General features: G+C 30.5%; 1 protein-coding gene across 3 annotated transcripts; it reads right to left on the bottom strand.

Moving 5' to 3' along the window:
- Nucleotides 1-772: 772 nt before the first annotated feature.
- LOC139502426 (cardioacceleratory peptide receptor-like) lies at nucleotides 773-23,817 on the bottom strand. 3 transcript variants are annotated; one of them, XM_071291899.1, is made up of 7 exons: nucleotides 12,243-12,343; nucleotides 8,656-8,740; nucleotides 8,093-8,234; nucleotides 4,311-4,648; nucleotides 3,318-3,459; nucleotides 2,547-2,654; nucleotides 773-2,086 (listed from the first exon to the last, which is right to left on the bottom strand). In XM_071291899.1, exons 2-7 carry the CDS (start codon nucleotides 8,725-8,727, stop codon nucleotides 1,857-1,859), a joined length of 1,032 nt encoding a protein of 343 aa, XP_071148000.1. In that variant the 5' UTR covers nucleotides 8,728-8,740; nucleotides 12,243-12,343; the 3' UTR covers nucleotides 773-1,856. The 3 variants fall into 3 exon arrangements, with proteins under 3 accessions (XP_071148000.1, XP_071148001.1, XP_071147999.1); XM_071291900.1 differs by lacking the exon at nucleotides 12,243-12,343 and adding an exon at nucleotides 23,715-23,817 and having other exon boundaries at nucleotides 1,250-2,086; XM_071291898.1 differs by lacking the exon at nucleotides 12,243-12,343 and adding an exon at nucleotides 21,007-21,144 and having other exon boundaries at nucleotides 1,250-2,086.
- Between the last annotated feature and the right edge of the window lie 1,884 nt (nucleotides 23,818-25,701).

Raw genomic sequence — 25,701 nt, 5'->3', positions numbered from 1 at the left:
CTAAATACTCAAAGATCACCTTGAATATAAAATCACAATTAACTTTATAACAGATTAAAAGGAAAATTCAAAAAGAAAATTCTGTAATCAAATGGCAAAATCAAAAGCTCAAACATACTCTTCCTATTCGTGGTATTGCATTTGCTAAATTTGTTTATAAAACAAATAAAAGCTACGCAATTTTGCGCCTGTCCCAAGTCAGGAGCCTCTGGCCTTTGTTAGTCTTGTATGATTTTAAATTTTAGTTTCTTGTGTATAATTCGGAGTTTAGTATGACGTCCATTATCACTGTACTATTATGCATATTTTAGGGGCCAGCTGAAGGACACCTACGGGTGCGGGAATTCTCGCTACATTGAAGACCCATTGGTTGCCTTCGGCTGTTGTTTGCTCTATGGTCGGGTGGTTGTCGCTTTGACATATTCACCATTTCCTTTCTCAATTTTACGATTAGGACGACAAATTAAAATGAGTTTTTTGTTTGGTTCATATCATTTATTGAAACAGACGATTGCAATAATATTTAAATATAAGCACTAAGCTTGTTTTAATTTTATCAAAACAAACTGCCAAAGATCGCTGATTTAGTATAGGCATGCACGTCAATAAATCCACCCATTTGAACTTTTGATTGAACCTTTGTTGGAGGTTGATTGTAAATTCTTATGCAATTCGTTTGCCATGATAATTTGACGTTGACAAATATTTTGAAGGGTCACGTTTTACCAGTACGTAACTTAGAAAGCCACATTTTTTTTCCTTTTTTTTGGGGGGGGGGGGGGGGTATGTTATTTCCCAAGAAACAAACAAGCAAGCCACATTTTGTGCCTCAAAATATTGATTTTGTAAATACTGAAACCATTCATAAGCGTACGAAAAGTATAAATACGTCTTCTCAAAAAAAAGGATCAAAGAATTATTTGTCACGATGATAACAACAAAATTATCTTGTTGTAACTTTTCTTTCATTTAATAAATGTTGTATTATGTGCATTTTGGATCTGTTTTTTATACTGTTATCACAAATCTAACAATGATGTGTTATGGCTATTCGCACTATTTTACAATCCATTTAGGGTAAGATGGTGTAAATGGGAAATCGGAACAAAATTAAGTTTTATAGACGATATTACATTTAGTGGCAACGTATCGGTCGCTCTTATTGATTTCTAGTCTTTTCAATCGTCAGATTTAAGTGTTAAACTCGTTTTTTGTGATTTGTAATTTAATATTATATCTATAATAAAAGTACATTTCTAAGAACTTTATTTTAATTACATGTTGTATGTTTTCTTACAGGGTGTAAATATCCCATTTGGATTAATGTAAACATCGGGAAACTATTCTTAAAAACAAGTGGTGAACGATTTGCTCTGAAAAGGTAAAAGGTTTAACAAGATCTGACATACGTTGGCCGAATTTCTTTTTATCGTTTATGAATGGAGGTTTTTTCATGTACACTCAATGGTTATTTAACTTCCTTGATCATCCCCATCATATAAAAATGTGTAACAAATATATTAATATATAAGTTCATCTTAAAATTAGATGAAAACAAAAATAGCAATAAGAGTTGCAAGTGCAGACCAAATGAGGCACGGATACACATTTAATGGAATTTTTCTTTTCGAAATCTTAAAAAACACTAAATTCCTAAACTCTTCCTCTTTATGTCCGTCTTTCATATTTGACAGCAACAGCAAGGCAATACTTTGTTGTATATTATATATTATAAAAATGTTTTCGGTAGATGACTTTCATTTATGATATATTCCATAATATTCCAAGGTAAAATTTCCGGGTGTTGGTCCCGAATTTTCTTGCATTAAAATGCAATATGTTCGCACACAATTCCTTCAATGATGAACGGATTCAATATGAGTAGCGGTGTTATATGCAGTACTCGTACTTCTACTTCTATCCTGCACAAACATTTGACGATTAAATATCAAGAATACCAATGGGTTCATTATACTGTTAACCGGAGCTAGCACGTGTAAAAAGAGGAAGATTTCGTTTGGCGGAATGAATTCAAATGCGCTCAGTACTTGTGCCACATTAATAGGAGTCCAACTAACGATGTACACTGAAATACAATAGAAAATCATAGCAAGTTCTTTTTTCATATCGTCATTCAAATGCTCTTTTCATTGACATTATTGAAGTATAAAAATGGATTGGCCTACTTACAACTTTCATTCGAACATGTATTAACTATATAAATGTAGACTGTAAAAGCAATGATCTTTGAACTTTAGTGTATTTCCTAATCTCTGTTTTACAATTAATGTATTCACTTTCAAACAGTGATTCAAATACACATATATTTTTCTTCTCGGACCTCAATCTTAGTTTTTAATTTCATTAACTGGAAGACTTTTTTTTTACCAATATTGTTTGTACATCACATTAAAATTGATAGCTAGAGGACACTAATTGAACTAATAAAAAGGTAGGGGATTCCTATTATAATGTATCGAGTATAAAACCAAATAAAAACGAATATAAGCAATTGTTCTCATGTTTACAATAATAATAATACATACCGATTACTACTACCAACAAAATCTTTATAGTTTTCTTCTTAGCCTTTGTTATCACGGAAGATGAACTAGATTCTGTTTTCTTGAAATTACCAATCAAAGTTGTAGACCCTAGAAAATGTTACATAAATTCAAATTGATCTCATTTTCATGAAAGTGTATATCTAAATATCGCTGCGATAGTTAAGTATAAGTATGATCTGCTTTGCGTGTAATTGGTAGAACACATGTACATAGCTGCTGATAACTAACCACAGCAAACCAAGTACTAGGAGCTTGATATATTCTAAGATTCTAATAGGGAAGGATCAGCAGTTTCATCGGATTTATTTCAGCGATTTGAGCTTATGCATAAATATTATTAGGATAAGATAGAAATGTAGATATCAAGTCGAAAACAAAATACAAATTTTTATTGTGTTAGGTCTCTCATGTTATAAACGATTTCTTAAAAGCCACCGTAGTCCTCATTCGAGAAAACTTTACAAATGCATTTTATAATGATACCTTTAATTTAAAAAGAATGTACCGTTCTAAAATAGCAAAAAAACGGGTTAGGACAAAGTCCGTTACTATTTATGCTATGTATTATGAAAAAAAAATAATGGCAGTAGTATTGATTTTAAAACAAGAGCGCTTTACATTTTTATCTTTTGTACAAATTGTTAAAAGTAATCAATGTGTATTTAACGAACATATATTTGTATGTTTGTTACATCTATGTAACTGATTCTATTCCCTATTAACCAATAAATGTGTGACATATAAACATACCATCTGAGAATCTGACCTTCTGTGGTGCATTGAATCCCGCCTTTTCCCGTCTCTTGATGACATATACGATCCATGTGTAACAGAATGATATGATAATTACAGGAATTACAACATTGATAAAAACTTCAGCAACAACTACTGCCTATAAAATACAAGTACGGTATTGTAAAGAAATAAGCGATCTCTTTTATTGTAGTAAGTAGAAAGTACTCTTTTGGTTGTACCCTTGAACTTATTTTGTGCTTGTACCGATTACTAATTTGATCATGTGTCAATCAATGTTGTTTGTCTTTGTTTATATTTATCTGTTTTCGGAGGAGGAGTCGTATATTGGTTTTTGTACGGAGTATTGTACTGTGTGGTTTTTGTGTCGATTCGTGTACCCCATGTAGGTAGGATATAATTTACGATTGAAATGTATCGTTCAAATCATGCCACGGTATGAATAAGTCGTACTGTACTGAGGGGTTAGTGTTCAATGATACTTTGTCTCCCTAACTATGGATCTAACCCTATTTTATTCAATGGCTTTGGTCGACACACTTGATCAGATAGTATTTCCCTTATTTGAGCGAGAAAACGTGTTAACATTATAAGATATCAATATTTAACATAAATTATAAAATGCTGACATTAGTCATGTGTTCTAATTTCTTATGAATCTTTTGACCAGATAAAGTCAATATACTTTCTTTCATATTTTTCCAAATATCTTAGTGCTAGTCGATAAGGCCCTTGATAGGCTATGTATATGACAAGCACACAATAAATAAACTGTTATTACCAAGACGCATTAAAACTAGTATTTTATCGACAAAATTTGATCATACGCTTACTGACATATTCATGACTAGCGATAATTGTGGCTTAAGAATCTTACTTAATTGGTTGCTGAGACTAAACACATTCCTCGTCTACTTTTTTTTATAAACATGTGTGTATAAGGTAGAATAAAAAAATTGAAACATCAAAATCGTTCATTTTCATACGTACCTTTGTATTATCGAAATCATGACCACATATATTTATACCCTGAACCGTGCACGAAAAGTACGCATGAGCAGCATAGGGTATGCCTATTATGATAGCTAGCAACCATGCACAGGATACTAGTCCATAACGATATTTCTTTCCTATCATTGAAGCTGATATTGGTCTAATTATTACAAATAATCTGTCGATTGTCAGGACAACAATTAGAAATGTCGAAGCAAATATTGTTATATTAGCACAAAATCCATAAAAAAACAAACAGAAATGTTTTTGCCAGCTGTTTAGAAACCTTGAGAATATAGTGTCTGGTAAAACATATAGCACTCCAACTGATAAATCTGCAAAAGAAAAAAAAATATATAAAATACGAAAAGGTTTAGAAACCTAACAAATATGAAAAAAAAACTTCATGAATTATGCATATATAAGTAAAACATTTTATTTACGTGCTATATTTGTTTAAACAGTAGTAGTAAACATTGTTAAGTTAATATTCATAGACACTAAAGCAACCGATTGATGATATATTTGTGTAAAGCAGTGATAGCTATGAGTGATCTTTTTAATATAAACCAGTTGCTCATTATATTTTGTTACCTTGTAAAAATTAAATGCATTTGAAATAACTAAATAACTATTTAATTAGTTATCAAAGTTGCCAGGCTTATAATTTGATACACCAGACGTGCGTTTCGTCCACATAAGGCTCATTAGTGACGCTTAGATCAAAATAGTTAAAAAGCCAAACAAGTATAAAGTTGAGGAGCATTAAGGACCCAAAATTCTTAAAATTCGTGCCAAATACGGCTAAGATAATCTTTGCCTGGAATAAGAAAATCCTTAGTATTTCGAATAATTCTTACCTTTGCAAACAGTTAATTAATAATAAAAACAAAATGACCATATAGTTGATATTCATGCCAACACCGAAGTGCTGACTACTAAAGTCCTCTGTATCGCACTATTTATTTCACAAAATAATCAAATATTATTTAACAATATCAAAACAGGACAGTTACTCCTATAAGGGATCGACTGACAGTTTAGTAATTTTACTTACTTTTTTGAAGCGAGTCATAAGGTTCCTGCAGTTCTTTGTCGAGGCGTCTATATTCAGGTGTGGTTTAATAAAATTTTGAATGGAAATAGGGGATATGTCAAAAGGCCAACAACCCGACCAAAGAGCAGCCAACAGCCTAAGACCACCAATGATGGGTCTTCAACGCAGCGAGTAAATCGAGCACCCGGAGGTGGACCTCAATTGGCCCCTAAAAAATTGTATACTAGTTCAGTGAAAATGGACGTCACACTAAACTCCAAAACATAAAAATGAACTAACATACAAGACTAACAAAGACCAGAGGCTCCTGATTTGGGACAGGCGCAAAAATGCGGCTGGGTTAAATATGTTTTGTGAGATCTCAACCCTATCCATTACCTCTAGCCAATGTAGAATAAAAAAAAATACACATAGCAATACGCACAGTAAAACTCAGTTTAAAAGACGTCCAAGTCCGATGTCAGAAAAGGTAACAAAAGAAACTAAGTAAAATGACAATGATACATAAATGAACAAAGGACTACTGACATGCAAACCGGTTTTAGAATAATCGTGTTTCTCTCCGATGCAAATACCCTATGAGTGAAACAATATTAATACCAAAATATGCAATCTTTAATAACCTGACAACAGTGTCGTATCTATATCCTTTCCTAATAAGTTTATTTAAAGGTTTTGTTAGCTTTTGAGGTGAATACAGACATTTTTGTGCTTTGTAAAGAATATTACCATGATATATTGGATGTGAAATACCTGAACATATAATATGTCTGCATGTTGATGTATATTTACGAATGCTGTCCTTGTACTGATAGTAAAATTAAGTAGTCTAACATTTCTTTTTGAATTGAAGATTATGTATGACCAAAAGGTCATATCTTGAGTATTTTTTTTACTTTTTTTCATGATATATCCACTTCGTTCATTTTTAAGATGATTAGTATTTCATACAGTCAGAGGTTATAGGTTTTTTTTTAGTGACTTTGTCAAACCTTTATAGAATTATATGTCAGTACAAAAATTAATGTTTTTGTTTTCTTTTTTTTCCCATTTTTTACTGATAAAAAGACTTATTGTTTTACAGTCAATATATACATACAGTTACATATCAACCACAGGAGAATTTCAGGGTAAGATCTATTCATATGTTGTTAAAATAGACATCATATGACTGATTGTCTCTTTGATTCCTATAGGACCACGTAGTTTTGAGCTGGATATTTTAAGTAAACGGCCAATATACCATGAAGGAAGAAAACTTACCCAAATTGACGGAAATAGGTTTGATTAAGTGGGCTACAAAAACAATATATTATAATATTCTCAGGCAAGTATACCTTTGTATGTTTTGCTGCTTCAATAATGGTTAAGATAGTGTTTTAGTGTGAAAATCAAATACTTCTAAAGCAAAAATAATAGAAAACTTATTTTGTGAGTATCACGTTTTGTGAACTAGTTACAAATATACTGAATAATTTAGATCTTAGATGAGGAGAGGCGGGAATCTTATTATTTTTATACTATACATATGTCGTTACTAACATTTTGATACATCGATACTGCTATTTTCTACAGATTATTCTCATATTAATGTTTGTGTCCCCAGCAGAAACAAGAAAAGGTGTCATTAAGTCTGCTTTCTCTCTATTATGCTATCGATAAGAGAATGGCGTTGATTATAAGAATGATATAAATTAAGATTTCGTTAAGATATATTTTTTAGACATTTTTTCGAAAAACCGGAAGTGACATTTCGTTGTTTACATTTCTCAGCTTCAAGTTTGCATTTCTATGTTTCAAACTACATTTGTTTACTTACAAGTAGACATTTTTCGTTTTTCAACTAATTGTTGTTTCTCGCATTCAACTTGATATTTCTAACTTCTAGCTTGATATTTCTCAGGTCAAGTTTAGCAATTTTCAAGTTGACATTTCCCACAACCAACATGACGTGTTTTTGTTTACTTCAAGCTCAAGATGAGTCAGTTCTTAATTGAAATTTCTTGTTCCAAGCATTTATGACTCCAACAAACGTGAGCATATTTTTTTAAGACAAAATGCAAAATTTGACATTTGAACTGCGAAATGACAGGTTAGAACTGATATATGTCAAATTGGACTTGAGAAACGTGCGTGAAAGGGGAAATTTAGCTGCAGAATATCACAACTCAGTCTTTTGTAAAATTTGTATCAATCTAAAATGTGTACTTCATTGCGACGTGTATGCGTATTCTTTCCGTGATAATTTTGTGCTTTTGGTTTGTTGAAGTTGTCTTAACGTTGACCACGTAAAATTCCATAATTTATGCTTCCAAAAGAGTAAGTTATATCATATCATATTGTTTATAGACACCATTTTTCGTTTTTATTATCATATTTTGTTTAGTAACGCTAATTGCCATTGTGTTATACACTAAATTTGTAACTCCCCAATTCAGAGCGGATATATACTTCTAGTATTATATGTGCACACTCTTCAAATTTCCATTTGTTTTGACTTTCTAACTATTTTGATCTGAGTGTCACTGATGAGTCTTATGTAGACGAAACGCGCATCTGGCGTATTAAATTATAAGCCTGGTACCTTATGTAACTAATAAAAATTAGTTTTCCAAACGTTTTATCTCTTCACGATGAAACTATTTCAAAACACAAGTTTTGACAGGGACACTTTATCATTTGTTAGCCTAAGATCATATAAGAAAAGTACCAAAACCTTTACCAGCTATTGCTAAGTGTTGAACAAAGAAGGCCATTCTGCTCGGTTTCTTCCGTCTGGCTAACAACAGTATAAGAAGGGTATTAAGTATAATTATTCCTACTGCCTCTGTGAGAGCAATCCATTTTATCATACCTCCAAATGGCTGAAATATACAAAGATTTGAAGGTCAGCACTTTCCATTGGTATTCAGTATATTTAACTGTAACCTAATAATATAATATGTTTGGCAAATCTTTATGGGACAACTGGATTTATCGGGTTTTAAGATCTGAAACTGTCTGACATTGAAAACATGTTTAGTTTTTTAACATTTGTTATAACAGAAGGGTAAGCAATGGGACAGCTGGGTTTATTTTATATTGTTTTGTATATTTGTTCTCCTTATATATATGTGGATAATACGTTTTATTCCGTCTTACTTTTGATTTTACTAAGAAAAAAAGGTTAATATCATTACCACAAAACCGCTTGTGCTTTATTTTTGTATAAGTCTGATATTTGTATAGATAAGAGAGGCACTATAGAGCACAAGAATTTTCTAGATTATTACATTAGTTACTCACCTCTTTTTTAATTGGTCCTAAATCAATACACTGACTGCCATTTGTAAGATTGCCGGTAACATTTGTTGCCATGGTATTTCAATATCTACAAAGAGAAAAATAGTATACATGTAGTACATGAGAATGTGTATATTGTCCAGAAATGTTAATGTTTAAAGCAAAAATAAATCAAAATGAAATATCATAGAGAGTTAAGCCTCATTTTTTTAAATTAAAGTGAAACAACAAACAGGGACAACTAGCCTACTGATTTAAAATAACAACAACAAATGTAAAACGTGTTTGGCTAATAGCAATAGATGCCAACCACCAGACGGGAATTTTGGTTTAACATGTGTGAAGAATGATATCACCTTCCTTTCAACCTCACCAGGAACAATTTTCAGATTTGATTTATATATGAAATATCAACAATCTATATTGTTTCAATTTGAACAGATTTTCCTAACCAGAACATTCACAATTGCACAACAACACAAATACGAGATGTATATGATAAATGTTTCCAAGGGGCATAAACTCTTTAAAACTAATAGTACATCGGCACTGATATACTATTAAGAATTTTACATGTGAGAGAGCTTATAAGAACGGACAGACGCACGCTCTTTCTATGCACCCCTTCCCCTTTTTCTCAACGTGTTGCGCGGGGTAAAAATGTTAAACATTCATTATTAAGCTATATATTACCAGATTTCTGTTCCAGAATGATTAACATAATAAAAATATAAACATTTCAAAATTAGGTGGATTAAAAGATATATATATATATATACAAAAATGTATATGTGTGTGGGGATTTAGCCAATATGGAAAGAAATTTCTTATACTTCATATGAACGTATATGATATAAACTCAACTCCAGATTGAAATAAGCTTCCATAATTTTATTTGAATATAAAAAAGTATGGGTTAAAAAACACAAAGGAAAATAAGGCAGCCAAAAAACTCAAATCTATTCTTCGTCAACAAGTTGAAAATGATAACATATTGGGGAAACATATTTTACAAAAGCTCAAGATGCAATATAAATTGATGTCAGAATTTTCCCATTTTAAAGGAAGATTTTCTAAAAGAATGGCTAGATACTTTGCAACAAGTAAATGAAAAAAATCTAAAAAAACAAGTTATGATATATATGTTACAGTAAATAGGTGAAATTAGGAATTACACGTAATAACTAAACATTTTAGTAAATACCTGTAATTACTAGCCAATTTAGTAATTACATGTATTTACTAGTTGTTTCAGTGATTACTGGTAATCAATAATTTTTTTTGTCATTTTTACAGCTATTTACTAACTTGATGTTTTTGTTTTAAAATTCAAAACATAATACAAGATACCAAATAAGAAAGTAAAGGGATAGGGATTTTAAGGGAGCTTACTTAAGGATGTAGGAATATAAGGTACATCAAAAGTGCATACTCTTTAGTGTTTGTGAATTGAAACTGGAAAATGGTTGTTTTATAGGTTTTAAAACTCTGTAAATATATGCATGCAAGACAATGATATCTATCCAAAATTGATTTTCATAATTTTGTTAAACTAAAATCTCCATCATGCACTGTAGTTTAAAACTTTAAAATAACTTTCTCCAAATATCCTACCAAACTTGGACAGAAGCTAAATGTTTATGATCATAAGATAATATCCAAAAGCAAAGTTTGTAAAAAGAATCCTTTTTTTCATATATTACTTATAAATGGACTAGTTTTTTCCCAGTTAACATTACATACACTCTGCAGTTAAAGTTTTTAAAACATTAGGTTTTATAAACCATCCTGGATTTTTACCCAATTTTGACAGAAGCTTCTTACAGTACTAGTCAAAAGATAGTATCTAGAGGAAAATTTTAATATTTTTTCCTCATTTTTGTTGAGCCTGCGATTAACAGCAAAAGTAGCCAATTTGTTCTGCAAAACCCTTACAATTTTAATAGCTTGGTACATTGATAACCCATCTCCAGCTAGGGGTTGAATTGAAGGTCACATGAATACATATTCAATGAGGTCCAAATATTCACTCGCAAGGGCACAACTCATCAACCTTGTTTCTCAGCTAATTAAACCAAAAAGAACCAGATTGGCTGCTAACAGTGAATTATAATTTCACTATATCATTTTTATTAATGATTTAACAACAAAAAAAATATTATTTTTTTTATATCTCGAAGCTAATGCACATAACAGTTCATTCCAGTTCTTAACCTACACAACGCTATCTTATCTTTATAAGGTAGTAAGTCTAAATATTCTTCAAATTCAAAGTTTTCTTTTTAAATATTTAAAAAATAATGCTTTGGGAGAATTTTCCATTATTGATTTCCATGTCTGCTGAAATTGGTAAAAAATTATCTGTATAATGCTCAACTTTAACCATTTTGGATTAAAACTAAAGTTATTCTGATTTAACCAAATATTTGAAAGTCCATATTTATTCAAGATATTTTTTATAGAAATCAACCAATCAAAATTTTATAAGAGTACTAACTGGTCTTCTAGTTAGTATTACCATAACTTTTGATCACCTGACCATAATACAACATTGTTTAAGCAGTCAGTAAATAGGTGTAAAAAATCATTTTAAAATTAGTAATTACTGGTAATAACTGGGTCGTTTAAGGAATTACTTGTATTTACTAAGTGCATCGGGGATTACCTGTAATTCCTAACTTTTAGTAAATACATGTAATTCCTAATTTCACCTATTTACTGTAACATATACATTAATTAGAATGGTTATTATCTTGAAAAAAAAAAAAAATGTGGACACTAAGAAATGAAGAATATCTAAAATAAATTCACTAATATTGAGATTAAAATAGGTTTTAACCGTTCAGAAAAAAAGGATTAAACATTGAGTATTTAAAGTGTTCGACATGGTATATATCAAAATCTGTTCATCATGTTTTTGTAAGAAAAAAATATAGAGTGTTTCGTTTCAAATTATTACACTATATTCTACCTTAGAAAACTTTAGTAACAGTGGTAAATTCGATTTATTCAAATACTGCAATACCACTGCTTCTTAAAAAAATGTTTCTACGTGATTTCTGCTTGTAAAACTGAATTTTGATATTAATATACTAACATTGGAGAACTGAATATTCGGTCATAAAATAAATGATGAACACTACAATGAAATTAGTTATTTGATTACAAAAAGGATAAATGTATATAGAAAGCTAATCACATTTATGAACAGAAAACGGAATCTACAAATATATATGATGTATTTAAAGCCGAATTCATGTAAATAAACTCATAATAGATACCAGGATGTAAGAAAAGGAATTAAGTTATATGCCAGATAAAACTGACAATTTGTTTCAGTAATTTCTTTGTGTGAAAAGTATATGATTTAACAAACAAACAAAAAATGAATGAATAGATTAATAATCATTATGTATATAAAATTACACATCTGGATCAGATTAAGTGGTATAATGTTTACCTTACACCTCTACATGTGATACTGATAACGCGCGACTTTTTTATCGTTAAAAATTAAACGATTATCAAAACGAAGTATTTATAGAATCTTTATCTATTTTTACTTCAAGTAATTTGTTATTCAGACATACCTGTGAATAGACAATAGCACATGCAAAAAGTTATAGTTGGTGTTAAATTTCTCTTTCAAAATCAAGGTGATATGTGATACTCTAAAAAAAAACTTAAACACGTTCACGGAAGAAATATATAAAAAAAAATCCGGAAATTATACACAAAAATAATTGCCAAATGATAAACCTTACATCAAGTAAATTAAGTCTAATTGATATTTATTTGTTTATTTCATTGCTGATAATTTTATAGAATAGCTGTAATTAAAACTGATGCTAGTTTAAAATAAAGATTGTTGTACCGCTGAAAGGATTGGCCAGTGAAGAACATTGTTGACAACAATAATTCAATTTGTTTCTGCCGTTTTTTCTAGCTAGTTTTAAGCATTTGTCCGCACGCACACTTTTGCGTTGGACTTGTTGTAGTGCCTAACAAGATTTTGTGAGGTAGACGAAATTGACTTTAAAACGATCGTATTGACTTTTGTCCAAAAATATGCAGATCGGACATATGTTGACTGTATTTACTTACTACTTAAGTTTGGGATTAATTGTAATTAACATATTCCAATGAGACTGAAAAATGATTTATTTTGTTATGATAAATAATAATTTTACCTGCCGTAGCCGTGCGTAAAATGTATTTCGGCATTTCTCTTAAAAGGGACTTGTTTAATTGAACAAAACGTCTTATTAGTACACTTTCTCTATTATCTCCACAATAGGCTTTTAAAAAATAATCTATCAACTATGTATTCGGGAAATATTGTGAAAATAGAATAAGTGGCAATTCTTACCTTTCATACATTAACTTTCGTTGATAAAACATAATATTGACTCGTCTAGTGTCGAGTTTGAAGGTCATTTTAGTTACCGTACACATTCATGCATGTTTTTATTATCAATAGTCCTGTATGAAAAAGCATAAACAAGTTTGAAGGTAAACTAATAACGACTTAATCCAATCAAATTGCCTACGAATTAATAACAATGACCAGTCCACATCATAAATTTTTTTGGGGGTAAACTGGGTAGGGAGAAAATGTCAAATATCTTAAGTTCATTATTTTGCAATAACGAATAAAAATTTGTAAACCAAAATATTTTCTATAATTTCATAAACATGTCGTTATGTATTGGTATAGTTTTTGGATCTTTTATTTGCGTATTTAAGGCTGTAGAAAGTTTGGGCTTCAAAAGTCAATATAATTATTGACTTTATACAGAAATTACGCCTTTTCAAAACATTAAATGTTTCACAAATAATATGCGACAACAAAGTAAAATCATTTTTTGAAACACTGCAAAAGAAATCATACTGATTGATGCAGTGGTATTGTCATAAACTGCGTTTGAGTGAACAGTGGTACAGCAAACGTCGAATTCCCTCACACAATGTTATTACACACTACAGCGTTCTCAGATGTACAATTCGTGCCAGAATTTCATAAAACTTACACTAAATGTTCCTATCAGCAATATCTCGGACACGTTTGGTTTTGATGTTATATTTGTTATTCTCAAAGGATTTTGTCTCATGCTTATTCCGGTTCTGTGTTTGTGTGTGTGTGTGTGTGTGTGTGTGTGTGTGTGTGTGTGTGTGTGTTACATTTTAATGTTGTGTCGTTCTTCTCTTATATTTGATGCGTTGCCCTCAGTTTTAGTTTGTTACCCCGATTTTTTTTTTAGTCCATGGATTTATGAGTTTTGAACAGCAGTATACTACTGTTTCTTTATTTATGCCCCTAAAAATATTAATTTTATTAAAGATGGCATCGTTAGCGCTATCACGGGTATAATTGTTACCCGACTTTTGATAAAACTTTGATTTTTTTGGTCCTAAAGTCTTCATTTCCCTAATACTTATATTTGTTAAAACTTGACGGGAATAGATAAAGTATATACACAGGAACTCTGTTCTTTTGTTACTATTCATTTGCCCTTTATATTATTTTCAATTCTTTATATTTCATCACCCGATTATTCTATATATTTTGTTTTCCGGATGTTTTTCAGTTTCTTTCACCACAATTTTTAAAATGTTATCATCATTCTTTATACTTAAAAGCCAACCGATATCGTTATTGATTGCGATCAATTATCTTGAAACAATCAGAAACCTTCTAATTCAACAGTGCACTTTAATGAAAAGAGAATCATGATTAAACCAAAGGCTTAGTGTTCTCTGTTCATATAGTTAACCATTACGAACAGTCTTTAGACATATATAAACAAATAATTACGTTTGCAATCTATTTGAAAAATGGATGAAAATGCTATTTTTCAAACAGTCACATAGATTATCAAGATTTTCACTCAAAGTCTATAATGGAAACATAGACTTACGTTGATAGCGGAATTAGCAAAACGTATCAGACAGTTTGTTGCCATTCTCAATAGATACACAAAGTTTTGTTGTCTTTGTTTTAACGTTAGCTCTTTTGTATTACTGTGTGTAGATCTTACAGTGTTGTGTAATGCATTAGCGATTTTTGTCTATGCTTCACGAGGTCAATAACTCATTACACTTAACTAGCTTGATTCTTCCAAAGGGAAAGTATAGCATGTGAAAAAAAACCTGTCACATAATTATTTCGCACCAATAATAAAGGCGAAGGAAAGATTGTTCCCTTTATGTATAATGGTTGCCAAAAACGTTACAGTGAACTTATTGCTATGTTTTCTCTCAATATAGCGCATATATCGACGACTGTTCGAACAACTGTGAATTGTTTTACAACAACGGCAAACATAATGAATAAAGGTTGAAGGATGTGTAAATATCAATACAGTCATTTGAAAGATAAAGCAATGAAGATGAAGTAATGACTTTGCACTGCGTGATTCTAATTAGTAAAGTCGCTAGTGTGACAGAATATCGTTTCGTTCATCAAAGGATAATATGGCAGTGTTTACTATATAAAATGACAAAAAATCTCAATTTTTATTTCTTGGAGGAACAGAACTAGACAGCTACATAGAATATATATTTATTGGATATACAACTCTTTCTTTATAAGAGTCTTTGTTGTTAACTCAATATTTAACTTCATTTTTATGCGAAATTGCGATATAAATTTATTAAGTACCTTTATGTATAATATATACTAGTTTTTTGTGTAACGGTATTTGCTGCATCTCTTTATATTATTGGTTTGATTGCCAATGAAACAAATGTCAAATAGGGACCAAATAATGTAAATGCTAAAATTATAGGGAACCATACGACTTTAAACAAAATCAAAATGCATACCAAGAGAAAGCATACATGGTCCCATCCGACAAAATATCAAGTAATTCGAACAAAAACGTCAATGTGGAGAGATCCGCTGTTCTGGGATCCATTTATCATGCCTTTTTTTTTTTAGATTTATCTACTTTAAATTAAATTCAACATAAAGTCTGTGACAAGAAGTATTTTAAAAGTAACTAAGAAAATTACTGAATTTAACAAATTATTGACATAACTTCGTAGAAGTGACAGCTAATTTACGCTTTTCCGAACGTATTTACATTTCCTGAAGCGGTATCTTGACAATATAATACTTTGAAATGTGATGTGATTGCCAATGAGATCTCCATTCACCGAAGACTGCATGAACAAGTTATAAACATCTACAGGTCATCGTTCGGCCAGAGCTAACATCATCCCACTATAGAAAGTTCACTTTCACAAGCCCTGGGATAACGAATGTGAAGAAACTATGTAATAAAAAAACATTACTGCTTGATTGAAGACGATAACATGTGCTCTTAGTGAATAGCAATAATGGCAGACGATAACCAATAGCCAAAACCACTGGACAGCCTAATGGATTCAAACAGCTTATGAAGAGTTCGGTGTGTTTCATAAGTTTGTGAGTGTTCAACAGTCCATCAAGGACAGTTTGGTTGAAAATTTGAAAATATATTTATCTTATCTTCAATTGCAATATCAAAAAATTGATTTAAAATCTATTAGTTTCCTTTTTTTTTCCTTCATTTTAAAATTCAAAGTCATTCTTGACTTATCATCAACAAAAGGTAATGGTCATCTATACAAACTTGACCGTTGTTTTTCCCGTTTGAATGGTTTTACATGACTAATTTTTGGGGCCCTTTATAGCTTGCTGCTCGATGCGAGCCAAGACTTCGTGTTGAAGACCGTACCTTGACCTATAATGATTAACTTTTATGAATTGTCATTCGGATGGATAGTTGTCTCATTGGCACTCATACAACGTCTTCCTATACTTATTGAAATATTTGATACTAAAGGCTCTTCAATTTCGTACAAAAAGTGGATTTTTCTAATCTGTAGACGAACCGCGCGTCTAGCGTACAAAATCTTCTCAGATCAAATCAGCATTTAGCGTTGTAATAAGCGGTACACGTTTATATGGGGACGAAGTCCCCTATTACAGTAGAAAATTCAATAAAAAAAAAAAAAAAAAAAAAAATCGGGAAAATTTCCCGAATTTTTCATTGTACTAATGAACTCAAAATCGTTCAATTTTTTTTTTGTCGCGTTTTTTAATTTCCGGATCTGCGCAGAACACATAACTCTACTCCCTTCTTCCGGTCTTGTTGTTGTGAGACTTTGATTAGGCTAGTAAAATATAGGAACTCGAGGAACACAATACCAATATTTCATTTTTTTATCATTCTTTGTCTTTGGTATGAATAAACGTTACCTGATGCATTGCGTTTCTTTGTTTACATTGAACATGACGTCATAACTTAAATAACGTCACAAGTAAAATCCCTAACAACAGAACCAAAATCGGAAACGTTACGGTATTTCCGTTTATTTTTTTTAACAAATATTTTAAAAAGTTACAAAAAAAATAATTTAAACAAACTTCGTCCCCATTCACAGGTAATGCCTGCCTCATATTATCTATTGATACTCCTTTGTTGAAGGAACGAAGTTCGAGAATAGATAATAATTTATAATTTTTAATTATTCTTTTGATGATAGCGATTGGTGTGTCTGTTTTTTTGGACTTCCCCTTATTGAAATTGGCCGTTTCAGAATCTAAAGGACTATGGGTAATTTGATTGTTCGTACCCCAAAATGAAAATAACGTCACGTCATTGGTTGAATTTCATTTTTTTTGACGTTTGTAACCAATCACGACGCTTTGGTGTAGACTTTTGAAAATATTACCCAGAATGCATAAGATTCTGAAACATAGATGTTTGATATTTTTGTTATACTGTTACTGGCGGAAATTTCAAATTTCTTGGAATATGGAATTTTTTAAACACTACAGCAGAAATCGGCAATTAAAACGGCGATACTGAATACATAAAGAAATACACATATCAAATTGCTACAAGAAAATAAAGAATATATCAAACGAATCATTTCAAAATTGTTTAACATTTTTAACCATTAAACTGATAGTGAATAAACTGTAAGAGAAGTCATACAAAGCTGACTAGGTTAATGTATCTCAGAATTAGTTATGTAGTCTTATACAATATGTTTGATGACTTTTATCGCAAATAAAAGATTTGCATTAAGGTATACTTATTTAACAACTAGAACAGCAAACAAACCTGTACTTTTTATGACATATAGCAATGCCAATTGCAATCTACAGACTTTTATTTAACTGACATTTATTGTCTGCTTGTCACTGTATTAACAATATAATGATGTGCTTCATTAGCGTTCTAATTCACGTTTGTCACTTAAGTAAAGTTACTATCTTCATCTGTCAATTATACAATTATTTATTTGCTACTTTTTATCTATAAATACATAGATTGCTTCTTAAGATGTTACAAATAAATCAGTTCTTTTGACACACAATAAATACAACAGCCATTATCAGAGAATCTAAATTTTTATGAAAAATAAAGAAAGAAAAATGATTGATGTTCAAATGCTTTAAATCCAAATGAATTAGCGTAAAAGTGAAGCATAGATGAATTGTATAATTCACCATATATTCAGTTACTTGATATCTCGCTTGATGCCCATCATTTTTATAGAATATGACGGCTCGTTTACATTCTTCTCAGTATTTGGCACCATGTAAAAGGGGTTGTATGACGGTATTTTGGATTAAGTGATTAATTGATTGCTATTATATGAATGACAGACTGATTATTAATCAATTACATAATGTCATGTTTGTTAATGTCAAGTATCTGAAATGGTTATATATTTAGTAATAATTTTGTGCCCTTCAGCTGTTGTTTACTCAATGGACGGGTTGTTGTCTCTTTGACACATTCTCCATTCTCAATTTTAAATAGCAACTGACAAAGTAGACGTTTATATATTTTTTGAATCTACATCACCCTGACTTGATACATGTATGCATATAAGAATCAGTACAACTATAACTAATTTCAAGACTGTTAAAGTTATATTAACCTTGACCCCATTAGTTATACTTTATTAATTCTTACTATTAGAATAGAACATTAGACTTCCTTTTTAATTGCATTAATTTAGAATAGTATCTTCTTTATACTGTCTAAAGTATATCAGTATGTAGATTTTAGACAAATAAATATGATGTTGATGTGTACAGGTAAATAGCAAATTCTGCTCACTCTGAACATAGAATAACCCGTACATAACTGACTGCAAGCGCTTTGTTTAAAATCGTGATACTGAATTAAACGCAGTAGAGAAATTCTACAAAACATAAATTTATAATTGTCTAGCTCAATCTTTTAAAACTACAAAATGAGATTTTCAGAACAAATTGGATTTTTTACAGGCTGAAAAAGTTTAAAAGGATTTCTAAAGTGAGACCTCCTCGTTTGTTTATTTGTATCTGTGATTAACGATTGGTTGTCTATTTAGAATCGTTTTGTTAGAAATACGATACCTAAATGATAGCGATCACACTGATGATAACAGATGCACATTGATTTGAAAATGTCCTTTTTGGTTTGGTTTTTTGGGGTTTTTTTGTGAGATTTTATCTTCATATAATTTAATTAATTTTAATAGGATTTTTCTAATTATTTACTTAATATCAATTTATTGGTTGTGTTGCTTTGTTTATTATTCCTTGTCAATAATATATTTACATTAAATTCATTGTTGATAGTGTTCCGTGAAATTTATTCAAATATTATACAATGAAATTTATGGGGATCAATTACCAGGAGGTTTACAGTTGAATAATTAAATATATTTTTGAATAACAGGTCTCCATCATAAATTTCTGATGTTTTCGAAACTGAGGATCGATATCACATAGATACTCGGACAATTGTTTTGCATACATAAGCATGGAGAACTCTGAACAATCCATTATATACTTAATCACTCATAACAATTTCGTTAGAATACAAACACAATTTTTCTTTATATAAATACAATTTTAATCCTGGTACCTATAAAAAGTTAATTTATACACAATCTGACTTTCCTTACAGTTAACATCAAACATTTTTTAAAGGAAATAAGACAGAAATAATCTTTTCGCCGATTGAACACATTATAACATGTTTGAGAATTGCGTTATGATGTTCAATAAACATCTGTTTTACTTATATTAAGATTGTGAATCTAACATACCAACTGAATGTATAATTGGTAATGCTTATAATCATGTCCCAACTGAGATGACAGTTTTGTTTTGTGACCCGAATTTGTTAAACGTTTAATCGATTTATGATTAGAACAGCGGTATACTACTGTTGCCTTAAATCAAATGTACTTTTATTCATGTTCTATGAGAACTTACAATGTACAGTCAGAATTTGTATCCTTTATTTTTAATTTTATCTTTTTCCCTTAAAAGATATTCAATGCGAAAAGAGCAAATTCGAAAATGGATTTTTTTTATTAAAGAAAGGAAACTCTGAACTTTTTCGACATTTTTACAAAATTCAAAAACATGCCGAGGGTTATCTTGCTCACACTCTTTCTTTTATTGCAATATGTTATTAAAGGACCCCTGACGAGACCACTGCTACAATATCGCAATTATAATCTATGACATAGCTCTGACGTACCAGAAAATAATTTGTAATTCAATCTTCAAGACAATTTTCGTACTACACAATCATGATAAAATGTCTATACAGTAATGAATAGAATATCTCTAAAAATCTCAAAGGTACGACCGAATAGAAATTGTTAATCAATGATGCCTGTGAACATTCCAGGATATCAAATATTGAATACAGTGTCAGTATTTGTTGCTGCGCTCTGATAAGAGTTATTTCCAAATTACTGGTATAATGGTATAAAATTAATTCAATTGTGGTCTTGATTTTTCGTTAATATCTCATTATTTTACAGTATAAAAATGTAGTAGAGCTTCGACTTTCATTAAAAAATCTGTTTTCAATGTAATTAAGACAAGTGTGTCATGCCTATTCAAATAAGACACCACCAATAAAATAACAGAACTCACAGTTACTGGAAGCTATAGTAAATAGTTATCAAAGATATCACATTATTAAAAACGTTTGTCATCTATAATCATAGTATCCCATTTCCCCTCTTCAAATTGCCCTGAAAGAATGCGTACCATAAATGAGAGATTGGTTGCAAAATACAACAAGACATTTCTTCGTTTATTTCCCTCAAAAAAATTAGGAAAAAACATTTTTGCAAATATACTAATAAGATATATTCGAATAAGATTATATTACACTTTTATGAGAGCACAAATGTTATTGCACATCAGATGATATTTTATTTTCTATAAGTCTGACACCTTTAAGCCATCAGTGATCAGATATGACTAAAAACAATGTTCAATTTGAGAAAATAAAAAAGATAAATACAAAATTGCACTTATTCAAACAAATCACTTACCTTTCTAAGCAACTTAAGATCGTATTCCTTTAGCGCAACTGTTCATAACAAGAAATATATTAAAATAGTTGTTGAAATTTCAGTGGGACAAATTTGTTTATCTTGATCACATATAAAAACTTAAACGTCCGTATCGGAATGATTGCAAAGACGGAGTAATGTTTTGAAAGGTCAGTTAAATACTAGACATGGAATTCTCACCACTACGAGATGTTACACAGATAATTATTCATCGTCCCTCATTTCCAGAATCAGCTTTTCTCGACACGAAAAAATATGAATCACAAAAAACGTCAAAGACACCAACAAAAGTAGCTTTTCTTTAACCTAAAGCAAAAGACATCACCTCGTAAAGTTATTTCTGTTTTAATGTGATGTCGTTATAAATATTTGCAGTGTAGCTATTGCTTTTAGAAAAATATTTAAAAGGTTGACACCGGAAATATTTTGTCACAAACTGAAGAACAAGCAATGAGTCTTCGTATATTAAAATCCCAGTCTTTTAAATCACCAATTTCTGACAGGACCTTGAATCTACACTTAAGGTAGAATGTTTATTGTTCATTTGTTATCTGATATCGTCAATTGAAAGTCATTTCAACTTAGATGTTCTCAACTTTTGTCCATGTCTTTAAATTATCGTAGAGTAAAAATAACACTGTGTTACAAAGATAAATTATTTTAACCTGATCATCTAGTAGACAATTATTGCAAAATTAAATATAACGCCTCGATGTTAACACTGTGTGCAACCTACAACTATATACTGCCATAAAAATCACTGCAGATTATCGACGAGAGCTTTCCATCACTTTAAAATTGTCAATCAACCAACCAACCACATGATGATTTAGTTATCTAGAGTGTTGTCTCGTGAGAGAATTGAACTTTCTATTTGTAGTCATGTTTCGTCGCTTAAGCACTTTAATAATTGCTGTAAATATGGACAAAATGGTGCTCCAAAATTACATCACAAAAATCATTTATTTTACGATGTTTATAATTGCGTATATATAATTTCTGAATTTTTAGTCATCATATAAACTAAAATAAGAAATTTGCTTTTCAACGCAAAACTTGTTATAGCTTTAGAATTCAAATATCATCTTTATCGCAAGTAAGGTACATCTGGGGGGGGGGGGGGTCTTAGTTAAAATTCATTGAATTTTTTTGTTTATATCATGTTTTGTTCAGAGTTTAATAGAAAATATACGAATTTTCATGCTAGGGGTGTGCAGTAAGTATCAGATTTTGTATATACTATGCATGGAAAACCAAATTTTGTGTGATAAAAAGAAAACTTCGCCATAGAATTTGAAGACAAAATATGAAAAAGATCGCTCTCATAACATTATATAAGAAATGAAAAAATGGGGTCACGCGACTTGTTTTCTTTGTGCATGATAAAATTCACAACACATTTTTCAATATGAATTACTTTCTCTGTGTTATCTACCCTTTTATCTGAGTTTTCTCCACTTATTTGGCAAAAATGAAAAAAAGTTAATAAAACTTAGAAATGTGGGTTGTTTTTTTTGTAAAATACAACCGTAAGTATGATAATACACATAATTTCCTATATTGTCATGAGAAGTCTTACACATAAATTACATACTACTCTCGACATTTGCTCATTTCGTTAAAAATAATTACCGATGGTTATCTTGGTTTTTTTCAAAATCCAAGATGAAGGATGACATCCCAGCCACCTTTGTCATTTAGAAGTATCAACCTTAAACTTGATTATTGAGAGACCCGGACACTATTGGTAACCGAGCTTGTAAGATATACTGATTCAGCTAGTTTTATTAGCATAAAGATATACAAGGAAAAAAATTCGTTTTATTATTTATTCTCTCAACTGTTTACTTTTTTTTAAAAGAAAAAAAATTTGATCAAATTCATAGTGAATATAGTTGGAAGATAGAAAGTATGTTGATAACAAATTTCAAAATACTTAGCAAAATTGTTTTTATGATGTATTTAAAAACAAACTTAAATAAAAGACTTATGTTATTGAATATTAATGAACGAGGTGTACTTTCCGGTAGTCTTAAAGTCCATTTTGTTTGAACAGTAGAACAGAAAAACTAGCAATTCATATTTGTATGCGACGGTAGCAACTGATTCGTCCTTTGGTTTTTCATTCCCCTGCGGGCGTAAAATGTTCTCCCTGAACTCCGTCCTTACATCTTTATGTCCTTCCCTTCTTCCTTCTTTCCATCTGTCCTACTTGCTTATAGCCGTTTGTACAATATATTCAGATTTTGTAGTCACATATAATAACAAATTCATGCATATGAAGAATTTTGCAACCAAACAGTTTTAGGTGTTGTAACATGTATAATTTAACATTATCTTTCTTAGTGCCTCCATTTCCTTGCATGAGTCAGGTAGTCAGTAGAACCGTACCATTTTTTTAGATTGTCTATTTAGAATTTATGTACATATTCCTTTTTAGCCATGTCGTTGTCTGTTTATTTTTGATCTACCCACTCGTACCTTTCGCCCCTCTTATAGTTTATAAACTAAGAGAACTCATTTATCATGTGGTATAATAGTTATACAAAGTGTGGGTAGTTCTACAAATAAATGTCAGTATCAACAGATTTTTAAACAAAATATTGGTCCTTAAACTTTTCATCTTATTTCTGAAGTACACATCTAAAACAAGCCTAAAACTAATCTATATGTCAGAATCAACTTACCTCAGAATTATGACAGTAAATATTTATTTACCACATTGTGTAATAGAGCTATAAACTTTCAATTTCTTATCTTAAAAGAAACTGCTAAAATATTTGCTATTTTCATCTTTGTATTTGTAGTATAACATCTGTTATTGATTAAATAACAAGCTAATATCTATAATCAATCGACATCAAAAGATCGTATTATTATTTGTAATGTGTCATCTACCAGTATATGTATATATTCATGATACCGCGGGCGTAAAGTGTTATCCTTGAAACCCGTCCTTACATCTGTCTGTCCTTACCTCCTTCACTTCTTCCGTATGTCACATTTGAGCTGTAACAAAGTATTAATATTCTTAGGTTTGACAAGACATATGTATTACCAACTCTTTCTTTTCTAAAAGTTTTGACTGCATAACCTGTCGTACTTTTCATTTCCTTCGTGTAATAAATATCTTTTATTGCAAACATAAAAAATCGTAATCTCATATGAAATGCAGATCACTGCCTTATCACTAGAAACTTTTAATTACCCGCTTTATTGTTAGATTGTGTTACAGATGTATTATTTACCCCTGTGATAGTTACATTTTCAAGATTTGTGAGGAAAATCAAAGATGTCTAGCTTAAGATAAATCTTTATCGTACCTCCTTTACATTTCTTGGAATGTCAGAGATTAAAAGCGACCACGTGGACCGTGTATGTTTTATAAAGTAGGCGAGGTTTTCCCCCAATTCACGATTATAGTTTTAAACATTGCCATATAAGAGGGAGATCAAGCTAGTCATTAAACATAACAACCCACAATATTTTCCCTTAAAATATCCGTTACCAAGTAAGAAATCTGGCAGTTGTAATCAAATTGTATGTTGTTTTTTGTTGCACTTTAGTGTTTCTGTTATTCCGTTGTTTTCCTCTTTTACATGTAGTTGATGTTTTTACCTCGGTTTTAGTTTGTACAACATTTTATACTAAAGATAACATTTACTCTTATGAGATGACGTTTACTCAGATTTAATCACAAAGCATTGACAGTGTAAGCGACTCGTTTTTCTAACTTAAAATCGTTGCTAGAGACCGATTTTTGGAAGTACGATATAAAACATTCAGAAGTCACCAAGAAACTAGATATGATTTCTATGTATGACGTTATATCAAGTGACCTGACAAACATTGATTGTCGTATGAAGAAATATTTAAACTGTTGATAAACCAAAAAATCATACGATTAGTAATACCGTCTATGAAATTTCCCATAGTGCACTTAAACGAGCATTTGTTTTTAAACCACTTAATAGCTGTACTTAGTATAATATGCTATGTTCTCAAATTAGTAAAACAGACAATCATTGAAACTTTAAACGTTGTTAAGGGAACCAATCAATGATGAATCTTGGTTGACGGCTTGTCCTCGTCAATTTTGGTATTTTTAGGTTTGTTAAATGACAGTTATTTAAAATTTCACTAAACTCACGTAAATGATTGTATGCAGTCCAGCCAGCATAAGAAATTATAAACAAGGCATCATTGAGTTTGCACAATTTAAATATCCACAAGAAAACTTCTTTGAAAAGGGTATCATATCGATTAGGTTATCCTTCTGTAAGTGGAATATAACATTTGAATCACAAGGAGAGCAGGAATAGTGTCTTTTGAGACGAGTTTCAAGTACTGTTTATTTTATCATTGCATTCCATGGTGTTTTTATCATTCTGTGAGACATTTTGAATAAATTAAAAAGACGTAAAACATTTAGTACCGTAGAATTGAGACAGACATACAAATGTAAACTTCAAAGTAATTTATTTTAACTCAAAGTGTTTACGAAAAATATGAGAAAGTTATATAATTTCTAAGGTATTGAGAGTGGTGATTACCAAAGAATTAAAGATACAATATTAAAATTACATAGTTATATAGAACGAGGCTGAGGATGAAGTTCAGTTTATTCTTTTCGTGCGAAATTTATAGGGCTTTAGGTAAACAGCTTGACAAATA

The sequence above is a fragment of the Mytilus edulis genome, chromosome 14 (assembly GCF_963676685.1).
Source record: "Mytilus edulis chromosome 14, xbMytEdul2.2, whole genome shotgun sequence".
In the NCBI taxonomy this organism is placed as follows: Eukaryota; Metazoa; Mollusca; class Bivalvia; order Mytilida; family Mytilidae; genus Mytilus; species Mytilus edulis.
This window is presented reverse-complemented; position numbering and strand designations above follow the sequence as displayed.

Excerpts from the sequence above, each read along its gene's own strand:
- LOC139502426 (XM_071291900.1), bottom strand. The coding sequence starts at position 8,727 with ATGGCAACAAATGTTACCGGCAATCTTACAAATGGCAGTCAGTGTATT. Across the intron at positions 4,649-8,092 it reads TCAACACTTAGCAATAGCTG|ATTTATCAGTTGGAGTGCTA; the intron begins GTAAAGGTTTTG and ends TTTCTTTTGCAG. Across the intron at positions 2,087-2,546 it reads TTTGTTGGTAGTAGTAATCG|TGTACATCGTTAGTTGGACT; the intron begins GTATGTATTATT and ends ATTGTATTTCAG.